The sequence below is a fragment of the Trematomus bernacchii genome, unplaced genomic scaffold (genome assembly GCF_902827165.1).
Source record: "Trematomus bernacchii unplaced genomic scaffold, fTreBer1.1, whole genome shotgun sequence".
NCBI lineage: Eukaryota > Metazoa > Chordata > Actinopteri > Perciformes > Nototheniidae > Trematomus > Trematomus bernacchii.
Window position 1 is genome coordinate 3,180 of NW_022987318.1, and position 22,577 is coordinate 25,756.

At 46.2% G+C, this 22,577-nt stretch overlaps 2 protein-coding genes across 8 annotated transcripts; one reads left to right on the forward strand and one right to left on the reverse strand.

Moving 5' to 3' along the window:
• The first annotated feature begins 2,189 nt into the window (after positions 1-2,189).
• On the forward strand, positions 2,190-7,062 carry si:ch211-202f5.2 (uncharacterized protein LOC795181 homolog). 2 transcript variants are annotated; one of them, XM_034126602.1, is made up of 3 exons: positions 2,190-2,224; positions 3,993-4,241; positions 6,557-7,062. In XM_034126602.1, exons 2-3 carry the CDS (start codon positions 3,999-4,001, stop codon positions 6,866-6,868), a joined length of 555 nt encoding a protein of 184 aa, XP_033982493.1. In that variant the 5' UTR covers positions 2,190-2,224; positions 3,993-3,998; the 3' UTR covers positions 6,869-7,062. The 2 variants fall into 2 exon arrangements, with proteins under 2 accessions (XP_033982493.1, XP_033982501.1); XM_034126610.1 differs by lacking the exon at positions 2,190-2,224 and adding an exon at positions 3,754-3,840.
• A 94-nt stretch (positions 7,063-7,156) lies between these two features.
• pisd (phosphatidylserine decarboxylase) lies at positions 7,157-21,316 on the reverse strand. 6 transcript variants are annotated; one of them, XM_034126541.1, is made up of 11 exons: positions 21,082-21,316; positions 20,603-20,662; positions 20,451-20,494; positions 20,271-20,330; positions 17,965-18,101; positions 13,043-13,177; positions 11,528-11,629; positions 11,176-11,299; positions 10,669-10,812; positions 10,078-10,238; positions 7,157-8,065 (listed from the first exon to the last, which is right to left on the reverse strand). In XM_034126541.1, the coding sequence occupies exons 1-11, from the start codon at positions 21,123-21,125 to the stop codon at positions 7,778-7,780; spliced, it is 1,299 nt and encodes a 432-aa protein (XP_033982432.1). In that variant the 5' UTR covers positions 21,126-21,316; the 3' UTR covers positions 7,157-7,777. The 6 variants fall into 6 exon arrangements, with proteins under 6 accessions (XP_033982432.1, XP_033982479.1, XP_033982450.1 ...); XM_034126588.1 differs by having other exon boundaries at positions 20,603-20,621; positions 21,082-21,273; XM_034126559.1 differs by lacking the exon at positions 20,271-20,330 and having other exon boundaries at positions 21,082-21,315.
• Between the last annotated feature and the right edge of the window lie 1,261 nt (positions 21,317-22,577).

Consider the following 22,577-nt stretch of genomic DNA (forward strand, 5'->3'; position numbering starts at 1 on the left):
TCACTAACAGCCTAGAGTCTGCTAACAGCTAACAGCTTAGCTTCTGATTACAGCCTAGCGTCTGCTAACCACTAACAGCCTAGAGTTTGCTTACAGCCTAGTGTCTGCTAACCACTAACAGCCTAGCGTCTGCTAACAGCCTAGCCTCTGCTAACCACTAACAGCCTAGCGTCTGCTAACCACTAACAGCCTAGAGTTTGCTTACAGCCTAGTGTCTGCTAACCACTAACAGCCTAGCGTCTGCTAACAGCCTAGCGTCTGCTAACCACTAACAGCCTAGCGTCTGCTAACAGCCTAGCGTCTGCTAACCACTAACAGCCTAGCTTCTGCTAACATTATGTTGACAGTGTTGGGCTTAAAGTAGCATAGCCACTAATGTCTGATCAACATAAAATACTATGTTTATTATCCTAGGATGAGGAACTTTAAATAACGCTAACACTGATTATCATTATCTCTCTCCTCAGACATCCCCGGCCTCTGATTGGACGACGACTCTGGCTGGCTGCCTCTGATTGGCTAATAAATCATCTCTAGCCACGCCCTTCTGTGACGCGTCACCATGTCAAACATCAACGTCTCATTGGACAACCCATACGGTGAGGTCACCATCCCCCGCGCTAAGCTCCACCCCTCGGAGGACGGCTCCACGGTGATAGCCAATCCGATGGCTCTGAGCAGCGACAACAACCCGTACAGCGCCCAGAGCCCCGCCCCCTCGTACCTGGTGAAGGAGGCGGAGCCAGAGGAGGGGGGGGGGGCGGTGCTGCTACCGCTGTAGGAGGAGGAAGTGATGTCATAACGAGAGGAAGTGATGTCATAACGAGAGGAAGTGATGTCATAACAAGAGGGAGTGATGTCACAGCGAGAGGGAGTGAGAAAGGAGGACTGTGATTGGCTTATTTTACTTTCCGTTTACCGAGGAATCGAGGAAGGAGACAAGGAAGTGAAGAAGAAAAGATGAACTGACTTTAGGAGGCTGTTTACTCGTAGGCGGCCATTTTGTGTCTCCAACCTTCTATGAAAAATGATAATAACCCTTTTTAAAGAGTCCCTATAGGAACCCAGCTGCGTCACTGAAGCCTTTAATAACAATAATAATAATAATTTTTATAAATCACAAACTATTTATATGCACAAAATGGCTGCTGCTGAACCGTGGGTGTTTCTCAATCGCGAGTACGCTTGCTTGGTAGCACAAGTCTGCCGAGCATCTTGCTTCAGAAGCGAGTCAAGAATACTTCCTGGCATTCGGAAAACAAAGAGTGGAACAGGCTAGCAAGTGTGCAGGTGTGCGTCATATGAGAGGCCCCGCCTCTTACATCTTCCGCCACAGATTTGGGGAAATTGGTCCGTGCGCAAAGCATTGTGGGGATTTTAAGACCGCGGAGTCTGCTCATGTGCAGCCTCGATATTTCTCCAAACGGAGTACGCCGGGCTCGGTAGATTTCCAAGTATGCTGGAGATTGGAACAGTACTTCGGCGGCACTCTATGACGTAGTATGCTTGAAATAGTGGCTCTGAAGCAGCTTTACTCACCATTGAGAAACACCCTGTGTCTCCGTTGTTACCATGGCAACACATTTAGAGTAATGAGTAATCATTAATTACCAGATGAATTATTATTATTAATTTACCCACAGATTCCATTAAAACAAACCATAATATATATCATTATAAATATGAGTCTCAGATCAACGAGTTTTGCTCACTTTTAGTATTTTTTATATTTTATATTTTGATCCACTTTTCTAACTTTGGTTTTCATGAAGTTTTATAAAGTATTTATATTTTTGCACAATGATTTTAGTATGAAGGAGTTTCTAAGTATAAATGCAGAAAATATGAAATGTGGATTAAATGTGAGAAGATGTTTTAATTTGAAATAAAGACCATTAACGAGCGGCAGATCTCATCATTGTGTGTGTGTGTGTGTGTGTGTGTGTGTGTGTGTGTGTGTGTGTGTGTGTGTGTGTGTGTGTGTGTGTGTGTGTGTGTGTGTGTTGCTAGGCGCCCTCGCACAGAGCTGTAACCCGATAGGCCGACAGGGAGCAGCTCCTCTTTCTATTGGCTGATCAGGTTTCAGGTTTTTGTTTTTAAACCTTTAACTCGGGAGGGAGAGGAGAGGGAAGGAGGGAAACTGGATTAAAAACTAAAAGAAAAGAATAAGAAGTTATGAAACTGGAAAAATAGAAGAAGAAGAAAATGTGAAGGAAAGATAGAGGTGAGTTTCTATCCAATCACACAGAACCTGTCTGCATTACTATCACCCGATTGGACGGTTTCATCTTCAGTCTTCATTTCTCATTGAAAGTAATCACATGACTTTAAATACTGAGCAGTAAAAGTACTAAGTGCTGTTTCCTGTTAACGTCAACAAAACTAACAGCTAACAAAGCATATAGCTAACATAGCAAAGCTAACAGCTAACAAAGCATATAGCTAACATAGCAAAGCTAACAGCTAACAAAGCATATAGCTAACATAGCAAAGCTAACAGCTAACAAAGCATATAGCTAACATAGCAAAGCTAACAGCTAACAGCAAAGCTAACAGCTAATATAAACAAAGCATATAGCTAACATAGCAAAGCTAACAGCTAATATAAACAAAGCATATAGCTAACATAGCAAAGCTAACAGCTAGTATAAACAAAGCATATAGCTAACATAACAAAGCTAACAGCTAATATAAACAAAGTTGATAGCTAACATAACAAAGCTAATAGCTAATATAAACAAAGCTAACAGCTAACATAATGGACCTAACAGCTAATATAAACAAAGCATATAGCTAACATAGCAAAGCTAACAGCTAATATAAACAAAGCATATAGCTAACATAGCAAAGCTAACAGCTAGTATAAACAAAGCATATAGCTAACATAACAAAGCTAACAGCTAATATAAACAAAGTTGATAGCTAACATAACAAAGCTAATAGCTAATATAAACAAAGCTAACAGCTAACATAATGGACCTAACAGCTAATATAAACAAAGCTAACAGCTAACATAATGGAGCTAACAGCTAACATAAACAAAGCTAACAGCTAACATTACATGTTACTTGTTAGACGCTTTTATCCAAAGCGACTTACATACTCAACACTGTGGGCAATCCCCACAGGAACACTTTGGGGTGAAGTGTCTCAGGGACACAACGACATGCTGACTGCAGTGGGGTTTGAACCTGTGACCATCTGATCCCCATACCAAGGCTCTATCCACTGCGCAACACGCCTCCCTAACATAACAGAGCTAACAGCTAATATAAACAAAGCTAACAGCTAACATAACGGAGCTAAAAGCTAATATAAACAAAGCTAACAGCTAACATAACGGAGCTAACAGCTAATATAAACAAAGCTAACAGCTAACATAACGGAGCTAACAGCTAATATAAACAAAGCTAACAGCTAACATAACGGAGCTAACAGCTCATATAAACAAAGCTAACAGCTAACATAACGGAGCTAACAGCTCATATAAACAAAGCTAACAGCTAACATAACGGAGCTAACAGCTAATATAAACAAAGCTAACAGCTAACATAACGGAGCTAACAGCTAATATAAACAAAGCTAACAGCTAACATAACGGAGCTAACAGCTCATATAAACAAAGCTAACAGCTAACATAACGGAGCTAACAGCTAATATAAACAAAGCTAACAGCTAACATAACGGAGCTAACAGCTCATATAAACAAAGCTAACAACTAACATAACGGAGCTAACAGCTAATATAAACAAAGCTAACAGCTAACATAACGGAGCTAACAGCTAATATAAACAAAGCTAACCATGTCAAACATCAACGTCTCATTGGACAACCCGTACGGTGAGGTCACCATCCCCCGCGCTAAGCTCCGCCCCTCTGAGGATGGCTCCACGGTGATAGCCAATCCGATGGCTCTGAGCAGCGACAGCCATATTATATTAAACATAAAAATAAAAATGGTTTATTAAAAATGTTTTATTTTTGTCTGTCAGAGCAACATGTCGGACGTCAGAGAAAAAGGCGCAGAAGAAGAAGAGGAGGAAGAGGAGGTCACATGTGAGCCCCTCCCCCCCCCACCCTCCTCTGTTGCCATGGAGACGATGATGAGGAGGCAGGACCTGGTGTGCATCGTCTGCTTCGGCAGCTATGACCTCACAACGCGGTTACCACGGCGACTGCACTGCGGACACGCCTTCTGCCAGGCGTGCCTCAGAAGGCTGGACACCGTCATCAACGAGCAGGTGGGCACCAATTAACCAATTAATAATCACATGAATACATCAATCAACCAATCAGCATCAGCTGAGGCCTGGGGGGTATACTACGAAGCAGGATTTTCGTTTAGCGAGCTAACTTCCTGGATTTCCGGTCCTACGAAGCTGGTTCACTTTTTAGCGGGCTAGATAACTTATTCTGAACGGCTAGCCTCCGGAGCAGGATAGGTTCCAGGATAAAAGCACTGCCTGCTGACCAATCAGAGCTCAGTGTGCGGAGTTTAAAGCGATCAATTCATATGACAGGAGGAGAAAGGAAATACAGTTTAAACTGCCGTTGCAGGAAAGACGGCCGGCCAAAATCAACTGACTGTGTGAACGTGAACATTAATAGAATATCCCCTCCTCCCATCTTCAGAGCAATCTGACTATTATAACATTAGCGTTAAGAAAGCTTACTTAAATATCTGCCACAACATAAGTAACCGGATCAGAGTAACATTAAGTACAGTCCGTGGCACTGTGAGTGCAGACGTCGATGTGTCCCATTATCATTCATATCATATCACATCATAATGTATCATATATTTCCTTATCTGAGTCAGCTGAGCCGTATCTGGCCGTGCAACACTCACAGTGTCACATACTGGATGCAGAAGTATTATTTTAAGCAACACATTAAGTTGACGAAACACTGGAGTCAAATGTAATGAAAGTCAGATCGTGTCTTAGACGGGGCAGTGATATCATAAACCTGTTAATGTACGCATTCAAACACTTTCTCTGTTACCAGCTGTATTCACCTTGCAGGTGCAGCTATGTGGCTTTTATCCTGGATAAAGTGTTTAAGTCATGGATGTTTAAAGTTTAACTTCTTCATATTTGACTAATATTAAAGTTCACTTTTCATTCAGGAAGTATGACGCTGCGCTGTCAGTACGCTTCTCCATGTTTGTGATTGGTCAAATGTTGCTAGCCCCGCCCCTTTCATGTGAACGCGCACTCAGCCGGACAGAGAAACCCTGGCTTGAGTTACTGAGTTGATAACCAGCGCCGTAGGACCGCTTAGCGAGAGCTCTTTGTTAGGGTTAGTTAAGATAACTCAGAGAGATCTGGGTCTGTTGGACTGGCTTCAGAGTACAGGCCTCTGGGTCTGTTGGACTGGCTTCAGAGTACAGGCCTCTGGGTCTGTTGGACTGGCTTCAGAGTACAGTCCTCTGGGTCTGTTGGACTGGCTTCAGAGTACAGGCCTCTGGGTCTGTTGGACTGGCTTCAGAGTACAGGCCTCTGGGTCTGTTGGACTGGCTTCAGAGTACAGGCCTCTGGGTCTGTTGGACTGGCTTCAGAGTACAGGCCTCTGGGTCTGTTGGACTGGATTCAGAGTACAGTCCTCTGGGTCTGTTGGACTGGCTTCAGAGTACAGTCCTCTAGGTCTGTTGGACTGGCTTCAGAGTACAGTCCTCTGGGTCTGTTGGACTGGATTCAGAGTACAGTCCTCTGGGTCTGTTGGACTGGCTTCAGAGTACAGGCCTCTGGGTCTGTTGGACTGGATTCAGAGTACAGTCCTCTGGGTCTGTTGGACTGGCTTCAGAGTACAGGCCTCTAGGTCTGTTGGACTGGCTTCAGAGTACAGTCCTCTGGGTCTGTTGGACTGGCTTCAGAGTACAGGCCTCTGGGTCTGTTGGACTGGCTTCAGAGTACAGGCCTCTGGGTCTGTTGGACTGGCTTCAGAGTACAGGCCACTGGGTCTGTTGGACTGGCTTCAGAGTACAGGCCTCTGGGTCTGTTGGACTGGATTCAGAGTACAGTCCTCTGGGTCTGTTGGACTGGCTTCAGAGTACAGTCCTCTGGGTCTGTTGGACTGGCTTCAGAGTACAGTCCTCTGGGTCTGTTGGACTGGATTCAGAGTACAGTCCTCTGGGTCTGTTGGACTGGCTTCAGAGTACAGTCCTCTGGGTCTGTTGGACTGGATTCAGAGTACAGTCCTCTGGGTCTGTTGGACTGGCTTCAGAGTACAGTCCTCTGGGTCTGTTGGACTGGCTTCAGAGTACAGGCCACTGGGTCTGTTGGACTGGCTTCAGAGTACAGTCCTCTGGGTCTGTTGGACTGGCTTCAGAGTACAGGCCTCTGGGTCTGTTGGACTGGCTTCAGAGTACAGGCCACTGGGTCTGTTGGACTGGCTTCAGAGTACAGTCCTCTGGGTCTGTTGGACTGGCTTCAGAGTACAGTCCTCTGGGTCTGTTGGACTGGCTTCAGAGTACAGGCCTCTGGTGAGGATTGTTGTTGTGATGTGTTTACCTGTCCAGGTGAGGATTGTTGTTGTGATGTGTTTACCTGTCCAGGTGTGGATCCCGTGCCCTCAGTGCAGGCAGAACACCCCTCGGCCCCGGGGGGGGGCAGCAAGTCTGGACCTGGACCTGGTCTCCTTCCTGGGGGTGAAGCAGCAGGCGCCCCCCCCCCAGGCGCCCCCCCCCCCGCAGGCGGCTCCCCCGCTGGGCTCTCTGAGGGACAGGAAGCCCTGGAAGGAGTTCCCCCCCGAGGACAGCTGGGCTCACGGAGGACTGGCCGAGCCGCGCTTCCATCGCTACGGCAACTGCTGCCCGCCGCCCTCCTATTGGCTGTGCTGCTGGTTCTGCTGCCGGGGGCGGGGCTAGGGCCGGCCAATGAGAGAGAGGCTCGGCTGAGTTTTAATAAACAGTTAGGATTCGTTGAGAAATAAAGCAACAGATGAGTTCAACGGGTTCAGACCTGCAGCGTCTTTAACCTCTAACCTTTAACCTCTGAAAGATAAGAAGGGTTATAAGCGTCTATATTTTCACTCTCTGATATTTCTTAGACTAACGTAGCAATATTTCTACTTTGTGCTTCTGCAGATCTTCAGTACTGTATTTATATAATATATCACGTGGTTTGCATTGTGAGTGAAATAAAGACAGAGCTGCTGTGAAAGAAATATTTATTAATAATTACATATTTTACAAAAGTAAAGAAACAGAACAGTTAGCATCTTCTTCTGTTGTTGAGAACAATAAAGTTTTAACATTCAAACTGTGGACGGAGAAACTTGTTATAATGTGACCGTTAGTTTAACAGTTTATAATGTGTTTGATATGTTAACATAAATCTGATGTGTGGTTTTAGTGATTAAACGAACACGTGTTGAGTCTCTGGACGAACAACATGGAGACATAACAGAAAAATATAAAAGTAACACTTTTGGCATTTTCCCTTCAGGAGGCACAAGGCATTCTGGGAGTTTGAGTCCGCTTTATGTCCCCAGCAGCGTCTTATTTTGTAGAGAATGCTTAAAATTATCTATAAAATCTTTCTTTCATCGTTCAAAATCTGGCCCCTCCCTCTGAGTCTGCAGCTCGGCCAATCAGAGGCCGCCGAGCAGTCCAATCAGAGGCCGCCGAGCCGTCGAATCAGAGGCCATTTAGCCATCCAATCAGAGGCCATCTAGTCGTCCAATCAGAGGCCATCTAGTCGTCCAATCAGAGGCCATCTAGTCGTCCAATCAGAGGCCATTGAGTTGTCCAATCAGAGGCTGCCGAGCCGTCCAATCAGAGGCTGCCGAGCCCCTCCCCCACCCTGATTCGCTGGCCCGGCTGGAGGTCAAAGCTGAAGTCTTTGGGCGCCTCGAACAGCAGCACGATGGTAGAGCCGAGGTTAAACTCCCCCACTGCCGCCCCCCGCTGCAAGACCACGCCTTCCCCCGAGGCCACGCCCCCTCCCTTCACCGAGGCCACGCCCCCTTCATCTGCCGCCTTCAGCACCTGGTCGTCAAGGGCAACATAGCTGCGGTCATGGAAAGAGCCTTTACTGTAGCGGGGGGCGTTGGTCTGAAGATCCTGAGAACGAGAGGGAGACTGTTAACGAGGGACACTGTTAACGAGGGACACTGTTAACGAGGGAGACTGTTAACGAGGGAGACTGTTAACGAGGGAGACTGTTAACGAGGGAGACTGTTAACGAGGGACACTGTTAACGAGGGAGACTGTTAACGAGGGAGACTGTTAACGAGGGACACTGTTAACGAGGGAGACTGTTAACGAGGGACACTGTTAACGAGGGACACTGTTAACGAGGGACACTGTTAACGAGGGAGACTGTTAACGAGGGACACTGTTAACGAGGGAGACTGTTAACGAGGACACTGTTAACGAGGGACACTGTTAACGAGGGACACTGTTAACGAGGGACACTGTTAACGAGGGAGACTGTTAACGAGGGAGACTGTTAACGAGGGACACTGTTAACGAGGGAGACTGTTAACGAGGGACACTGTTAACGAGGGACACTGTTAACGAGGGAGACTGTTAACGAGGGACACTGTTAACGAGGGAGACTGTTAACGAGGGACACTGTTAACGAGGGACACTGTTAACGAGGGACACTGTTAACGAGGAAGACTGTTAACGAGGGACACTGTTAACGAGGGACACTGTTAACGAGGAAGACTGTTAACGAGGGACACTGTTAACGAGGGAGACTGTTAACGAGGGACACTGTTAACGAGGGAGACTGTTAACGAGGAAGACTGTTAACGAGGGACACTGTTAACGAGGGACACTGTTAACGAGGGACACTGTTAACGAGGAAGACTGTTAACGAGGGACACTGTTAACGAGGGAGACTGTTAACGAGGGACACTGTTAACGAGGGAGACTGTTAACGAGGGAGACTGTTAACGAGGGACACTGTTAACGAGGAAGACTGTTAACGAGGGACACTGTTAACGAGGGACACTGTTAACGAGGGAGACTGTTAACGAGGGACACTGTTAACGAGGAAGACTGTTAACGAGGGACACTGTTAACAAGGGAGACTGTTAACGAGGGACACTGTTAACGAGGGACACTGTTAACGAGGGAGACTGTTAACGAGGGACACTGTTAACGAGGAAGACTGTTAACGAGGGACACTGTTAACGAGGGAGACTGTTAACGAGGGAGACTGTTAACGAGGGAAGACTGTTAACGAGGGACACTGTTAACGAGGGAGACTGTTAACGAGGGAGACTGTTAACGAGGGAGACTGTTAACGAGGGAGACTGTTAACGAGGGACACTGTTAACGAGGGACACTGTTAACGAGGGACACTGTTAACGAGGAAGACTGTTAACGAGGGAGACTGTTAACGAGGGAGACTGTTAACGAGGGACACTGTTAACGAGGGAGACTGTTAACGAGGGACACTGTTAACGAGGGACACTGTTAACGAGGGACACTGTTAACGAGGAAGACTGTTAACGAGGGAGACTGTTAACGAGGGAGACTGTTAACGAGGGACACTGTTAACGAGGAAGACTGTTAACGAGGGACACTGTTAACGAGGGACACTGTTAACGAGGGACACTGTTAACGAGGAAGACTGTTAACGAGGAAGACTGTTAACGAGGGACACTGTTAACGAGGGAGACTGTTAACGAGGGACACTGTTAACGAGGGACACTGTTAACGAGGAAGACTGTTAACGAGGAAGACTGTTAACGAGGGAGACTGTTAACGAGGGACACTGTTAACGAGGGACACTGTTAACGAGGGAGACTGTTAACGAGGGACACTGTTAACGAGGAAGACTGTTAACGAGGGAGACTGTTAACGAGGGAGACTGTTAACGAGGAAGACTGTTAACGAGGGACACTGTTAACGAGGGAGACTGTTAACGAGGGAGACTGTTAACGAGGAAGACTGTTAACGAGGAAGACTGTTAACGAGGGAGACTGTTAACGAGGGAGACTGTTAACGAGGGAGACTGTTAACGAGGGACACTGTTAACGAGGGACACTGTTAACGAGGAACTCTATTTTATTAACAGGAAGTAAATACATCAAAATGAATTTCAGAATAAAGCTCCTCACCTGGTCGAAGTAGACCCTGATGGAGCCCACGTTGGTAGCCCCCACCGCTGTTAACGAGAAGAAGCCGTGCTGCCATTGGCCGCTCAGAGCCACGCGCTCGTTAAGACAGAAGAGCTCCTTAACGAGCCGAGCCACGCCCGGGTTCACGGACATCAGAGAGCCTAACGAGACAGACAGACAGGTGGGACAGGTGAGACAGACAGGTGAGACAAACAGACAGGTGAGACAGACAGGTGGGACAGGAGAGACAGGTGAGACAGAAAGACAGGTGAGACAGACAGGTGGGACAGGTGAGACAGGAGAGACAGGTGAGACAGACAGGTGGGACAGGTGAGACAGGAGAGACAGGTGAGACAGGAGAGAAAGACAGGCGAGACAGACAGGTGGGACAGGTGAGACAGGTGGGACAGACAGGTGAGACAGGTGGGACAGGTGAGACAGACAGGTGAGAAAGACAGCTGAGACAGACAGGTGAGACAGACAGGTGGGACAGGTGAGACAGGAGAGAAAGACAGGAGAGACAGACAGGTGAGACAGGAGAGAAAGACAGGTGAGACAGGGTCGGAGTTAGGAACAGGAAGTGGTTCTCACCTGGGAAGTGGCGCCTCAGCTCCACCCTCCAGTCTGTAGGTGAGTGGAAGCAGTGATAGTCACCTGGAGCCAGGTAGACCACCACGTGGAACAGGTCGTTCTGAGGAGAGGACAGCAGCTGGTCCTGGAAGGACCGGGACGCGTCTGTGGAGAGACAGGGACCATTACGACCAGAACCATCAGGACCTGAACCATCAGGACAAGACCCATTAGGACCTGAACCAGAACCATCAGAACCAGAACCATTAGGACCAGAACCATCAGGACCAGAACCATCAGGACAAGACCCATTAGGACCTGAACCAGAACCATCAGGATCTGAACCATCAGGACCAGAACCATCAGGACCAGAATCAGAACCATCAGAACCAGAACCATCAGGACCAGAACCAGAACCAGAAGGACCAGAATCAGGACCATCAGGACCAGAACCAAAACCATCAGGACCAGAACCAGAACCACAGGTGAGTAACACACAGGTGAGTAAACAGCTGGGGAACAGCTCACCTTGGCTCCGCCCCCTCTGAGGACCCAGGAAGTGCTCCAGGCTGTAGGTCACTCCCTTCACCTGCTCAACCTGAGAGTTCTGCACTCGACCAAAGTGAAGAATCCTGCCGTCAGCCGGAGAAATCTGAGGAAGAGGAGCAGACAGGAAGTAGTGAGGAAGAGGAGCAGACAGGAAGTGGTGAGGAAGAGGAGCAGACAGGAAGTAGTGAGGAAGAGGAGCAGACAGGAAGTGGTGAGGAAGAGGAGCAGACAGGAAGTAGTGAGGAAGAGGAGCAGACAGGAAGTAGTGAGGAAGAGGAGCAGACAGGAAGTGGTGAGGAAGAGGAGGAAGATGAAGATGAGGAAGAGTTACCAGGCAGGAGGAGGCGCAGAGAGGTCTGACTGCAGGTTTGAGTTGTCGTCTGAAGAACTCTCCCAGGTTTCTGTAGTGATGAAGATCCTCCACGGCCGCCTCCTGACGGGACGAGACAGTTAGGAAGCTAACCATGCTAAAGCTAACCATGCTAAAGCTACGCAGTGCCTCCTGAAGGGACGAGACAGTTAGGAAGCTAACCATGCTAAAGCTAACCATGCTAAAGCTACGCAGGCTAAAGCTAACCATGCTAAAGCTATGCAGTGCCTCCTGAAGGACCAGTACAGTTAGGAAGCTAACCATGCTAAAGCTAATGATGCTAAAGCTAACCATGCTAAAGCTAACCATGCTAAAGCTAACCATGCTAAAGCTACGCCTCCACTGCTGCCTCCTGAAGGACCAATACAGTTAGGAAGCTAACCATGCTAAAGCTACGCAGGCTAAAGGCCCAGACACACCAGGCCGATATCGGCCGTCTTCGGTTGTCTGGCGACAAAGCGTGCCCTGTCGCCCAAAGTCAATTTGGTGTGTCCCGAACCCTCGGCCGTGACACGCCTTGTTTGGCCTTTCACGGTCGACACAAGCTATCGGGCCAAGAAAGCACTCTGATCAGCTGTTCAGCTAGCAAATGAGAAGCGAAACGGAAGTGAGGGACGTAAACAAAGGATTGAAGAAGGCACAGGACAGCAGCTAAACCCCAGCAGGTGATCCTTAAAGACATCAAACATAGCCCTTAAATGTCCTCTCTTACCTCCCACACATAGCAGGGACATCTCTGATATCGGCCGGAGCGTCCCCGGCTGTCCTCTGCTGAGAGCTCCGTGATTTGTTTGGTCAAGTTGCAGGATTAGTCTCAAGTACCTCAACATTGTCCTTAAGTCCAGTGTCTAAGTAAATGAGATCTACTGCTGTTCATTTACCTATTGTGAGTCGCCTCGGATAAAAGCATCACATGGAAATGTACATTTAGCAAGAAGTGGCCATTATGACATTACATACATTACTACATTGCTGACTCAATAAACGACACACCCTCCAGAACACTGCGATCATCAGACGCAGGTCTATTAACTGTGATGTGATAGCATGCACTTTATGTGCTCATTTCATCATTCATGTATTTTTATATTCTAAAACATGTTTTCGATGGACGAGAGTGAAAATGGAACGCACACGCTATTTGTTTGTTTATATCAGTCTGTTCTTCTTCTCTGTCTTCCGGTTGTTGCCTCTTTTGAATGACGAATACACACTACCGCCGCCTGCTGGTAAGGAGAGTTATTGCCACTCACGCATGCGCAGTCCGTACGTGCTCGGCTGAAGTCTTTGTGTTCCAGACACTCGGCCACGTGACAGTCGGTGACGGCGAGTTCTCTGGTGACGGCCTGGTGTGTCGGGGCCTTTAAGCTAAACGCTAAACATGATAAAGCTGATCATCATAGAGCTAATGATGCTAAAGCTAATGATGCTAAAGCTGATGATGCTAAAGCTAATGATGCTAAAGCTATGGTATACCTGCATGTTGACCCCGAAGGTCCAGATGTACAGAGAGTAGACGGGCTTCCTCAGCCAGGTGGGCAGCTCCACGCCGTTCAGACGGCCCCAGGCTCTGGAGAGGAGGCGGGTCGGGAAGGAGTGGTACAGCGCCACCTGCAGGACAAACAGGTGGGTACCATCATACAGGTGATGGTACACATGGAGCTGCTGTGATGCAAGTCAAATGTCAGACTTGATCTGACCATTAAAGTATTATCGTATCATCTGAAGTCATGTTTATCTGACGAGAGAATCACAAAAGAGGAAGGGACTCATAATTCCTATTTGTAACAGTCAGCGTCCCAGAGCAGAGATACCTCAACATGACTCAGCACTTTGTGTGAAGAAGCAGAGATACCTCAACATGACTCTGCACTTTGTGTGAAGAAGCAGAGATACCTCAACATGACTCTGCACTTTGTGTGAAGAAGATACCTCAACATGACTCTGCACTTTGTGTGAAGAAGATACCTCAACATGACTCTGCACTTTGTGTGAAGAAGATACCTCAACATGACTCAGCACTTTGTGTGAAGCAGATACCTCAACATGACTCTACACTTTGTGTGAAGAAGCAGATACCTCAACATGACTCAGCACTTTGTGTGAAGAAGCAGAGATACCTCAACATGACTCTGCACTTTGTGTGAAGAAGATACCTCAACATGACTCTGCACTTTGTGTGAAGAAGCAGATACCTCAACATGACTCTGCACTTTGTGTGAAGAAGATACCTCAACATGACTCTGCACTTTGTGTGAAGATACCTCAACATGACTCTGCACTTTGTGTGAAGAAGATACCTCAACATGACTCAGCACTTTGTGTGAAGAAGCAGAGATACCTCAACATGACTCTACACTTTGTGTGAAGAAGCAGATACCTCAACATGACTCTGCACTTTGTGTGAAGAAGATACCTCAACATGACTCTGCACTTTGTGTGAAGATACCTCAACATGACTCTGCACTTTGTGTGAAGAAGATACCTCAACATGACTCAGCACTTTGTGTGAAGAAGCAGAGATACCTCAACATGACTCTGCACTTTGTGTGAAGAAGATACCTCAACATGACTCTGCACTTTGTGTGAAGAAGATACCTCAACATGACTCTGCACTTTGTGTGAAGCAGATACCTCAACATGACTCAGCACTTTGTGTGAAGAAGCAGAGATACCTCAACATGACTCTGCACTTTGTGTGAAGAAGATACCTCAACATGACTCTGCACTTTGTGTGAAGAAGATACCTCAACATGACTCAGCACTTTGTGTGAAGAAGATACCTCAACATGACTCTGCACTTTGTGTGAAGAAGATACCTCAACATGACTCAGCACTTTGTGTGAAGCAGCAGATACCTCAACATGACTCTGCACTTTGTGTGAAGAAGATACCTCAACATGACTCAGCACTTTGTGTGAAGAAGATACCTCAACATGACTCAGCACTTTGTGTGAAGCAGCAGATACCTCAACATGACTCTGCACTTTGTGTGAAGAAGCAGATACCTCAACATGACTCAGCACTTTGTGTGAAGCAGCAGATACCTCAACATGACTCAGCACTTTGTGTGAAGCAGCAGATACCTCAACATGACTCTGCACTTTGTGTGAAGAAGATACCTCAACATGACTCGGCACTTTGTGTGAAGATACCTCAACATGACTCAGCACTTTGTGTGAAGCAGCAGATACCTCAACATGACTCAGCACTTTGTGTGAAGCAGCAGATACCTCAACATGACTCAGCACTTTGTGTGAAGCAGCAGATACCTCAACATGACTCTGCACTTTGTGTGAAGAAGCAGATACCTCAACATGACTCAGCACTTTCTACAGACACTGTGATGACTCAGCAGGTCTCAGTACCAGTTCTCTGCTGCAGTACCAAGCTCCACCTGAACTGATCCTGATGCGCTAGGGGGCGCTGTTTCACCAAAGCGTGTTATTTAGCTGATTGACGATCTGGGTTAAGGGTCTAGGATCAAACTGTTGACCCCTGACCTGCTGACCCCTGACCTTTAGCCCCCCCCTCACAGCCTCATCACTATGATACCTATTGCTTCACGCTTTGATATCAGAAATATCCCTATAAAAGCTTTAAGGAGGGTAAGACAAGAAACCAGAAAACAAAACAGAAGAAGAAGAAAGGAGGACGGTCGTTTCTGCCCCTCTCCTTTCCCTTCGTCCAATCAGAAGCCAAAAGCTCTTACCCGCTTGGCCAGTGGCCGCAGAGCTCTGACTGACAGGAAGTAGCAGAGGAAGGCGATTGGCCGACGGCGCCAAGGGGCGGAGCGAGAAACACGACCACTGAGCGCGCTCAGACGGTGCCGGAGAGCCAATCGAGGCATCAGGAGCCTGATCATGGTAATAAGATATAATCATGAGATGGTCATGTGATGGTCATGTGACGGTCATGTGATGGTCATGAGTTGGTCATGTGATGGTCATGAGATGGTCATGAGTTGGTCATGAGATGGTCATGAGTTGGTCAAGAGATGGTCGTGTGATGGTCGTGAGATGGTCGTGAGTTGGTCATGAGATGGTCATGAGATGGTCATGAGTTGGTCATGTGATGGTCATGAGTTGGTCAAGAGTTGGTCAAGAAATGGTCAAGGGATGGTCGTGGGATGGTCGTGAGTTGGTCGTGAGTTGGTCATGGGATGGTCATGAGATGGTCATGAGATGGTCATGAGATGGTCATGAGATGGTCATGGGATGGTCATGAGATGGTCATGGGATGGTCATGAGATGGTCATGAGATGGTCATGAGATGGTCATGGGATGGTCATGGGATGGTCATGGGATGGTCATGGGATGGTCATGAGATGGTCATGGGATGGTCATGAGATGGTCATGGGATGGTCATGAGATGGTCATGAGATGGTCATGAGATGGTCATGAGATGGTCATGGGATGGTCATGAGATGGTCATGAGATGGTCATGGGATGGTCATGAGATGGTCATGGGATGGTCATGAGATGGTCATGAGATGGTCATGAGATGGTCATGAGATGGTCATGAGATGGTCATGGGATGGTCATGGGATGGTCATGGGATGGTCATGGGATATTATAAAATAATGTTTGTTGTTGTAATACTGCTGCTGGACACCGGATGCACTATCCCCTGTTATACTACAATAACTGTTAACTTACATTAAAGGGGACCTATCATGCAAAATGCACTTGTGTACGTCTTTTCTACATGAATATGTGTCCCCGGTGTTCCAGGGAACTCACCAAGTGTCAGAAAACACAACCCTCTCTATTTTCCTCCATACCCAAATCTCTAAAAAAGGGGCTGCAACGGATCTGATAAAAACTGATCCAGATTTGAACACTGTCCTGACGTCAGGACGGTGGCGCTACGGCTATTGGGCCAACTCTCCACCAATCAGGAGGAGACAGCCACGGACATTGCCGTTCCAAAGCGCTGGAGACGCTGTAGTACATATGCCAGGCCTGTAGGTGGTGCTGTTCTCACAGAATCAGCCCTTGCTAAAACAGAGCTAAAAAATGTCAAATTGAGCGAATGAGGCATGGCTAAAATGCATGATCTGTTTGGTATTTTATAAATATGCCTTATATAGGTATGGTCCTACACTATATTATTATAATATAGCATGATAGCTCCACTTTAACTAAAGGAGAGACGGTAACAAAACTGCTAACATTAATACATCAACATCAACAACAACAACAACAACAACGTCAGCGGGCTTCTGTTTCTGTGAGAAGTATCTTTACATCATCATTATTAATTAAATTACAGTTAGAAATATTACACCTCTGATCCAGTGATTTATGAACTAACTGTTTCCAGGGAGGATAAACAGGTCTGTGTCTGAGCTCAGTGGGTTAGCACGTTAGCACTGGATCAACTCTGAAGAGGCTATCCAGCTAAACTAGGCTAAGGCTAAAATAGCTGACCTGTTAAACACACACACACACACACACACACACACACACACACACACACACACACACACACTAATCCCCTGTCAGCTGTGTGTCGGCCTGTCGGCTCAGTGTGTTTTCTTTCATTACAGCTGGTTGTTTATTATGATAAACGTGTTATTGATTGCTCTCCGAGTTATGCTAAGCTAACCTCTCTGTTCATTAATGAATATGATGAATTATTAATCCTGTCCCACCTGAGTCGGGCAGCGTTCCTGGCCCTCGCCCCCCGTCCTGCGTCTCTCTCTCTCTCCCCCCCCCCGCCTCACCCTCCGCAGGATGTCCCGCCCGCCCCCCCCCGTCCGGACGCCTCGGGGGAGACTTCACCATGAAGCCCGGAGACACATGCTGACAGGAATATCACCAGAGAAGTAGAACCGCGCTGCACTGGCGTACAGATGAAGGGGGTGGAGCCCCGTCTCCTGGCCCTGCCCCCCTTTATAACCCTGCCCCCCTTAAAGAAACAGCGTCCCTTTAGATATTTAAAGAGACAGCGTCCCTTTAGATATTTAAAGAGGCACATCATCCTCTACCTCACTGAATTCAATTATAAAACATGCAACTTTCATGTTTTCACAAAATATTCTTCATCTTTCTCGTTTTTTTTATATTAAACTGAAATTAGAAAATAATAATTAAACTAAGAAAACATTTTATGTGTTTTTGACCAATCAGATCATGTCCTCCGTCAGGACCAATCAGGAGGCAAGATCAACCGGCACAGGGGGTGACATCACTCTCAGTGACCCAATCAGAGGCTGAGCGCAGAACACATTGCACTTCCTGTACCGTCACAATAAGAGCTCGTCGGTGGAAAGCTTTTATTGTGAAAGTAATGAACTTCCTCCAGCTGATTCAACAGACTGTTAGACTTCCCATTGGCCCTGCGCTGATAAACACATAGTGATGTCATCAGGTCACCTGTTACTCAGATCCTACCTGAGTGGGCGTGGCTGTACGGGGCGGGGCTCCCTCCTCCGGTTGGCCCCTCCCCTTGTAGTGCTGGTAACCAAGGTAACCCCCCCCTGTCACCAGGAGAAGGGGGAGGGTCCGGGGGCGGGGCAGGAAGCTGCGACCTGCAGAGAGAGACAGCTGATTGGTCCTCTGACTTCCTGCCACTCTGACACACACACACACACACACACACACACACACACACACACACACACACACACACACACACACACACACACACACACACACACACACACACACACACACACACACACACACACACACACACACACACACACACACACACCACACACACACACACCACAACACACACACACACACACAACACACACACACACCACACACACACACACACACACAATGCTGACAGATCATCAGGAAATAGAGATGGTAGTATAATATATTGTGTTGTTGTTAGTGTTGTTGTTGTTGTTGTTAGTGTTGTTGTTAGTGTTGTTGTTGTTGTTACTGTTAGTGTTGTTGTTGTTGCTGTTAGTGTTGCTGTTAGTGTTGTTGTTGTTGCTGTTAGTGTTGTTGTTAGTGTTGTTGTTGTTGTTACTGTTAGTGTTGTTGTTGTTGCTGTTAGTGTTGCTGTTAGTGTTGCTGTTAGTGTTGTTGTTGTTGCTGTTAGCGTTGCTGTTAGCATTGCTGTTAGCGTCAACAAAGGTTTAGTTCAGACTGTTGGGACGCCGCTAACTGTTAGCATGCGGCTTCAACACCACAGAGGTGTTTATTGAGTTATTAATAGATGTTATTATTAACATTTATTAATATATTATTGAGTTGTTATTAATTGATATGAATGAGTTGTTAGCATCCTGTTGCTCAAGGGGTTGGAGCTGTCTCTCTGACGGAGAGCTTCTTTATGTTAGCGTAAAATAACCCGCTGTGCTTTGTGCGCTAGCAGCTAGTTAGCTAGCAGCGTCCCGGGCCTCGCTGCAGGGTTGCGGTCGAATAGTCCATTTCTCTCAGGAACCTTCCTAACGACCCGGAGGTCCCTCAGTGGCAGCCATGATAAGAGCTGGTTCTCTAGATGAAAGGAAAGGAGGTTTCAAGCTTCCTTTATAACCTCCTTTAGCTTAGGAACCACTGGACCTCCCTAACCGAAAGGAGAGGAGAAAATGCTGCCCCACAATGCCTTGCGGCCGCAGCATTTGCCGTCACACAACAGTCGGCCGTTCACGGAAACAACCGATTATGACGGAGAAATGATATCATGAAAGTTACGGTGCTTATTAAGCATTTTAAAACGTATGTGGTAAGTTGCCAAAGTGCTTTGTTTTGAACGTTCATCAGTATTATAATCAAAAAGAGAAATATGAACGTTAGTTTTTACTGAAATGATCAAATAAAGTCAACATTTCACAGTCTTTACTGAGCTGTGTGGGGTTTGTTCAACTTTTAAAAGATGTTTGAATGGTGATATACACAGTGATAGATGTTAAGGACTAACGTTTATAATAAATACATTTGTATTGATTTTAAGATCTTTTCATACAATCATACGTATTGGGATCATTTGTATTAATGTGGACCGGAGGGAGAGGGTGACGAGCATAAGTTTCACTTTCCTTTTTTATTTCAATTCCAACTTTGGTCATGAAGAATATGTTTTTCTGTTGTCCCCGTTCATAAAGCATAACAGCATCAGAGCACGGTGCAGAGTCTCTAGATGAGTTTACAGTAGTCCCTCGTTCTTATTAAACATCCATGTTGTAGTCCGCTGTATAGAAAACTGTAGTTTCCATAGTTTCCCCACAGCAGCAGGCGCACATTCATGACGTCCGCTGGCACATCATAAACACGTCAGATAGTGGAAGTGCAGTCGATTCTCTAAAGTACCGCAGTCTCTTCTCCTAAGTCCTTTTGAATTCTCCTATCCACTATCCCTTAACCCCGTGACCTTTCACTCAGAGGTCAAGGGATAGACGATAGGGTTAGAACTTAGGAGCTGATTTTTGGATTATTCGACCGCAACCCAGGACTCCTATCCCCGCTCAGCTAGCCGCTCAGCTAGCCGCTCAGCTAGCCGCTGAGCTAGCCGCTCAGCTAGCCGCGTCAGAAACAAAGAGTTATATTTGAGCTGTTCAAGATGCGGGCTAGCTACTAGCGTTAGCATGTTGGACGGCAGCATGCTGCAGAGTGTAGCATGCTAACGTGCTAACGGCGGCTCCGTGGGACTCCTGCTGGGGAGAGGATGTAACCATGGACTACAGGAGGCAGTTATTACAGTATGTCTGTCAGAGATTCAGAATGAAAGCTTTATTTACAGATTTCCAACACACTGCAGACCATCTGAAAGACGCTCCTGCGCGGTCCGCTGGGGACGCCTTGGTTTACACATTAAGGAAGGAAGGACATCCGTTAAGCTTTAGCACTGAGGACAGGTGTACCTTCATCACTCATTACAGGTGGACCTAACAACATGTTTATGTCCTATTGGGACTCACCTGTGTTCAGCGCTCTCTGCTGACTGTAGCTCAGAGAAGAAACTCTATAAATAAATAAAATTGTTGTCAGGATCTTTAAAACATATGAATTTATCTACATGAATATATTTCATTATTTAATAATAATGTTTTTGTCATCAGGTGAGATTCACCTTGTCACGTGATGGACACCTGAAAAACCACACATGGTTAGTGTTACCTGGCGCAGATTACTGTCCAAAGACAAACAAAACCACTCAACATGTTTACTTGAGAGGGACCAGATGTTGTTGTTGTTGTTGTTTATCTTTCTGATTCTCACAGAAAACTAAAACCATACATATTATAGTTTTAGTTTATTGTTGTAATACTTTTTCTTTACGTCAAATAATAAATAAAAAGGTGTTACCTGAGCCGAAGCTTCATCACTCCGGCTCACACACCCAGCACCTGTGTGACGTCACATTAAACACACCTGTCTGACGTCACACGCAGTGAAACATTATTTTGAGTCTGACGTCACAGGTTAATGCGTCACAGCGCCGTGACGCTCCGGACGCGTCACTGACTGATGCGGCGGGTGGTCGAACAACAAACACATTGAAATGTTTACAGTAAACAAGGTAAACAAAGTAAATAAAGAAATACAAACCTGGAAGAGACTCCGCTGCACGCCCTCCGCAAGACCGCCGCCATTTTGTTTGTGGAAGTGACGTAGACACGTTGTACGTCACCTTGAAGTGAGGGGGGGTTTTCCCTGAGTGAAGACTGGCAGGAAGAAACCTGCAGTGCACACAGACACAGAAGCTGCTTCTCAGGTCGGTGAAATTAAATCCTTGCGTCCCTCACTTGCGTCGTTTCCCTGCGTCTAGTCCCTCCCACCAGGGAAGCATGGAGAGACGCAAGGAAACCACGAGAAGCAGGGAAATGAGTTTTAAGAGCAATGGGACGTCCTTTCCTCCGGAGCGTCACGTGAAGCGACGTCCGTTTGTGATGACGCTGCACAGCTGATCGTCTGACAGCAGCTCTGTCCCAAGCCCCCAGGAAGTGCGCCGGACTCTGATGAAAATATTCGTGCTGGCCAAACGGCGGTACTACACTTCCTTTTGGTTGCCAGGCCCGGAAACACTTTTTCCCATTGACTTACATGGGGAAAGAGTGGTCTGTAACTCGTTGGATAATTTTTTTTAAACTAAATAAACTACCCAGTATGAACACTTGTATAGCCCTTATTAAAAACATTCGTTCCTCAAGTTGTAAAAATGTGCTAATAACGTTATTCTGAGAGTTATTTCCCTCTGCATTATGAACGCGCATCTAACCCACGGGACCGCGCCGCCCGGCACGTTCATGTGATGTGACGTGTTCAGCACCACATGAGTTTATCTTTACCCATGGATAAGAACGGACCCATATCGCCTTACTGCCAGCCCACGGAGCTGTAATAATGGATATATTGCACATGTTTGCTGTAATTCATCATTTGTAAAATATTATACTACATGGGCTGTATGATGTAAATCTTGTATTAAATAAAGTTAATATTACCGACGTAGATTAACGTCCCTGTAGCTTCTTATTGCACTTGCAATATACCATTAAAGGAGTTGAACGTTGCTGTTTGCTATTACTATAATACCACGCAGGGATAAACCAGAGTTTACAACCTTTGCATGTGGGCACAACACGTTTTGACCCAGATTAATTAGCTATACCATGATATCGCCCGAGGAAGTCGTCATACTTATACATATATAAATAAAGATATATGTGTCAAAGCTCTAATCAAATTAACAGTTGTATTAATTATACTTGTATATGTATATATATATATATATATATATATATATATATATATATATATATATATATATATATATATATATAGCCTGTGTTTTATATTTATACACACAAATGAACAACCTTGTGTGTGTCAAATAACAAGTTGTATTGTAGTGTTTATTTTAGTGTTGTGTTATGCTTATCCACATTTTGATTTCAGAGCACAGGAGAATGCTGGGCACAACATAAAGCTCAAAAGTGAAGCTGGCAATGCTGAACAAAACCATCTAGTTATAATATTTATTCAGCTGAAAAAGTCAAAGCTCTACGAAAATGTAATTAAAAATACATAAGCATTTTCAGGTA

Excerpts from the sequence above, each read along its gene's own strand:
- si:ch211-202f5.2 (XM_034126602.1), top strand. The coding sequence starts at position 3,999 with ATGTCGGACGTCAGAGAAAAAGGCGCAGAAGAAGAAGAGGAGGAAGAG. Across the intron at positions 4,242-6,556 it reads ACACCGTCATCAACGAGCAG|GTGTGGATCCCGTGCCCTCA; the intron begins GTGGGCACCAAT and ends TTACCTGTCCAG.
- pisd (XM_034126541.1), bottom strand. The coding sequence starts at position 21,125 with ATGGCGGCGGTCTTGCGGAGGGCGTGCAGCGGAGTCTCTTCCAG. Across the intron at positions 18,102-20,270 it reads CTGCAGTGTGTTGGAAATCT|GTCGCAGCTTCCTGCCCCGC; the intron begins GTAAATAAAGCT and ends CTCTCTCTGCAG. Across the intron at positions 8,066-10,077 it reads TCAGGGTCTACTTCGACCAG|GATCTTCAGACCAACGCCCC; the intron begins GTGAGGAGCTTT and ends TCTCGTTCTCAG.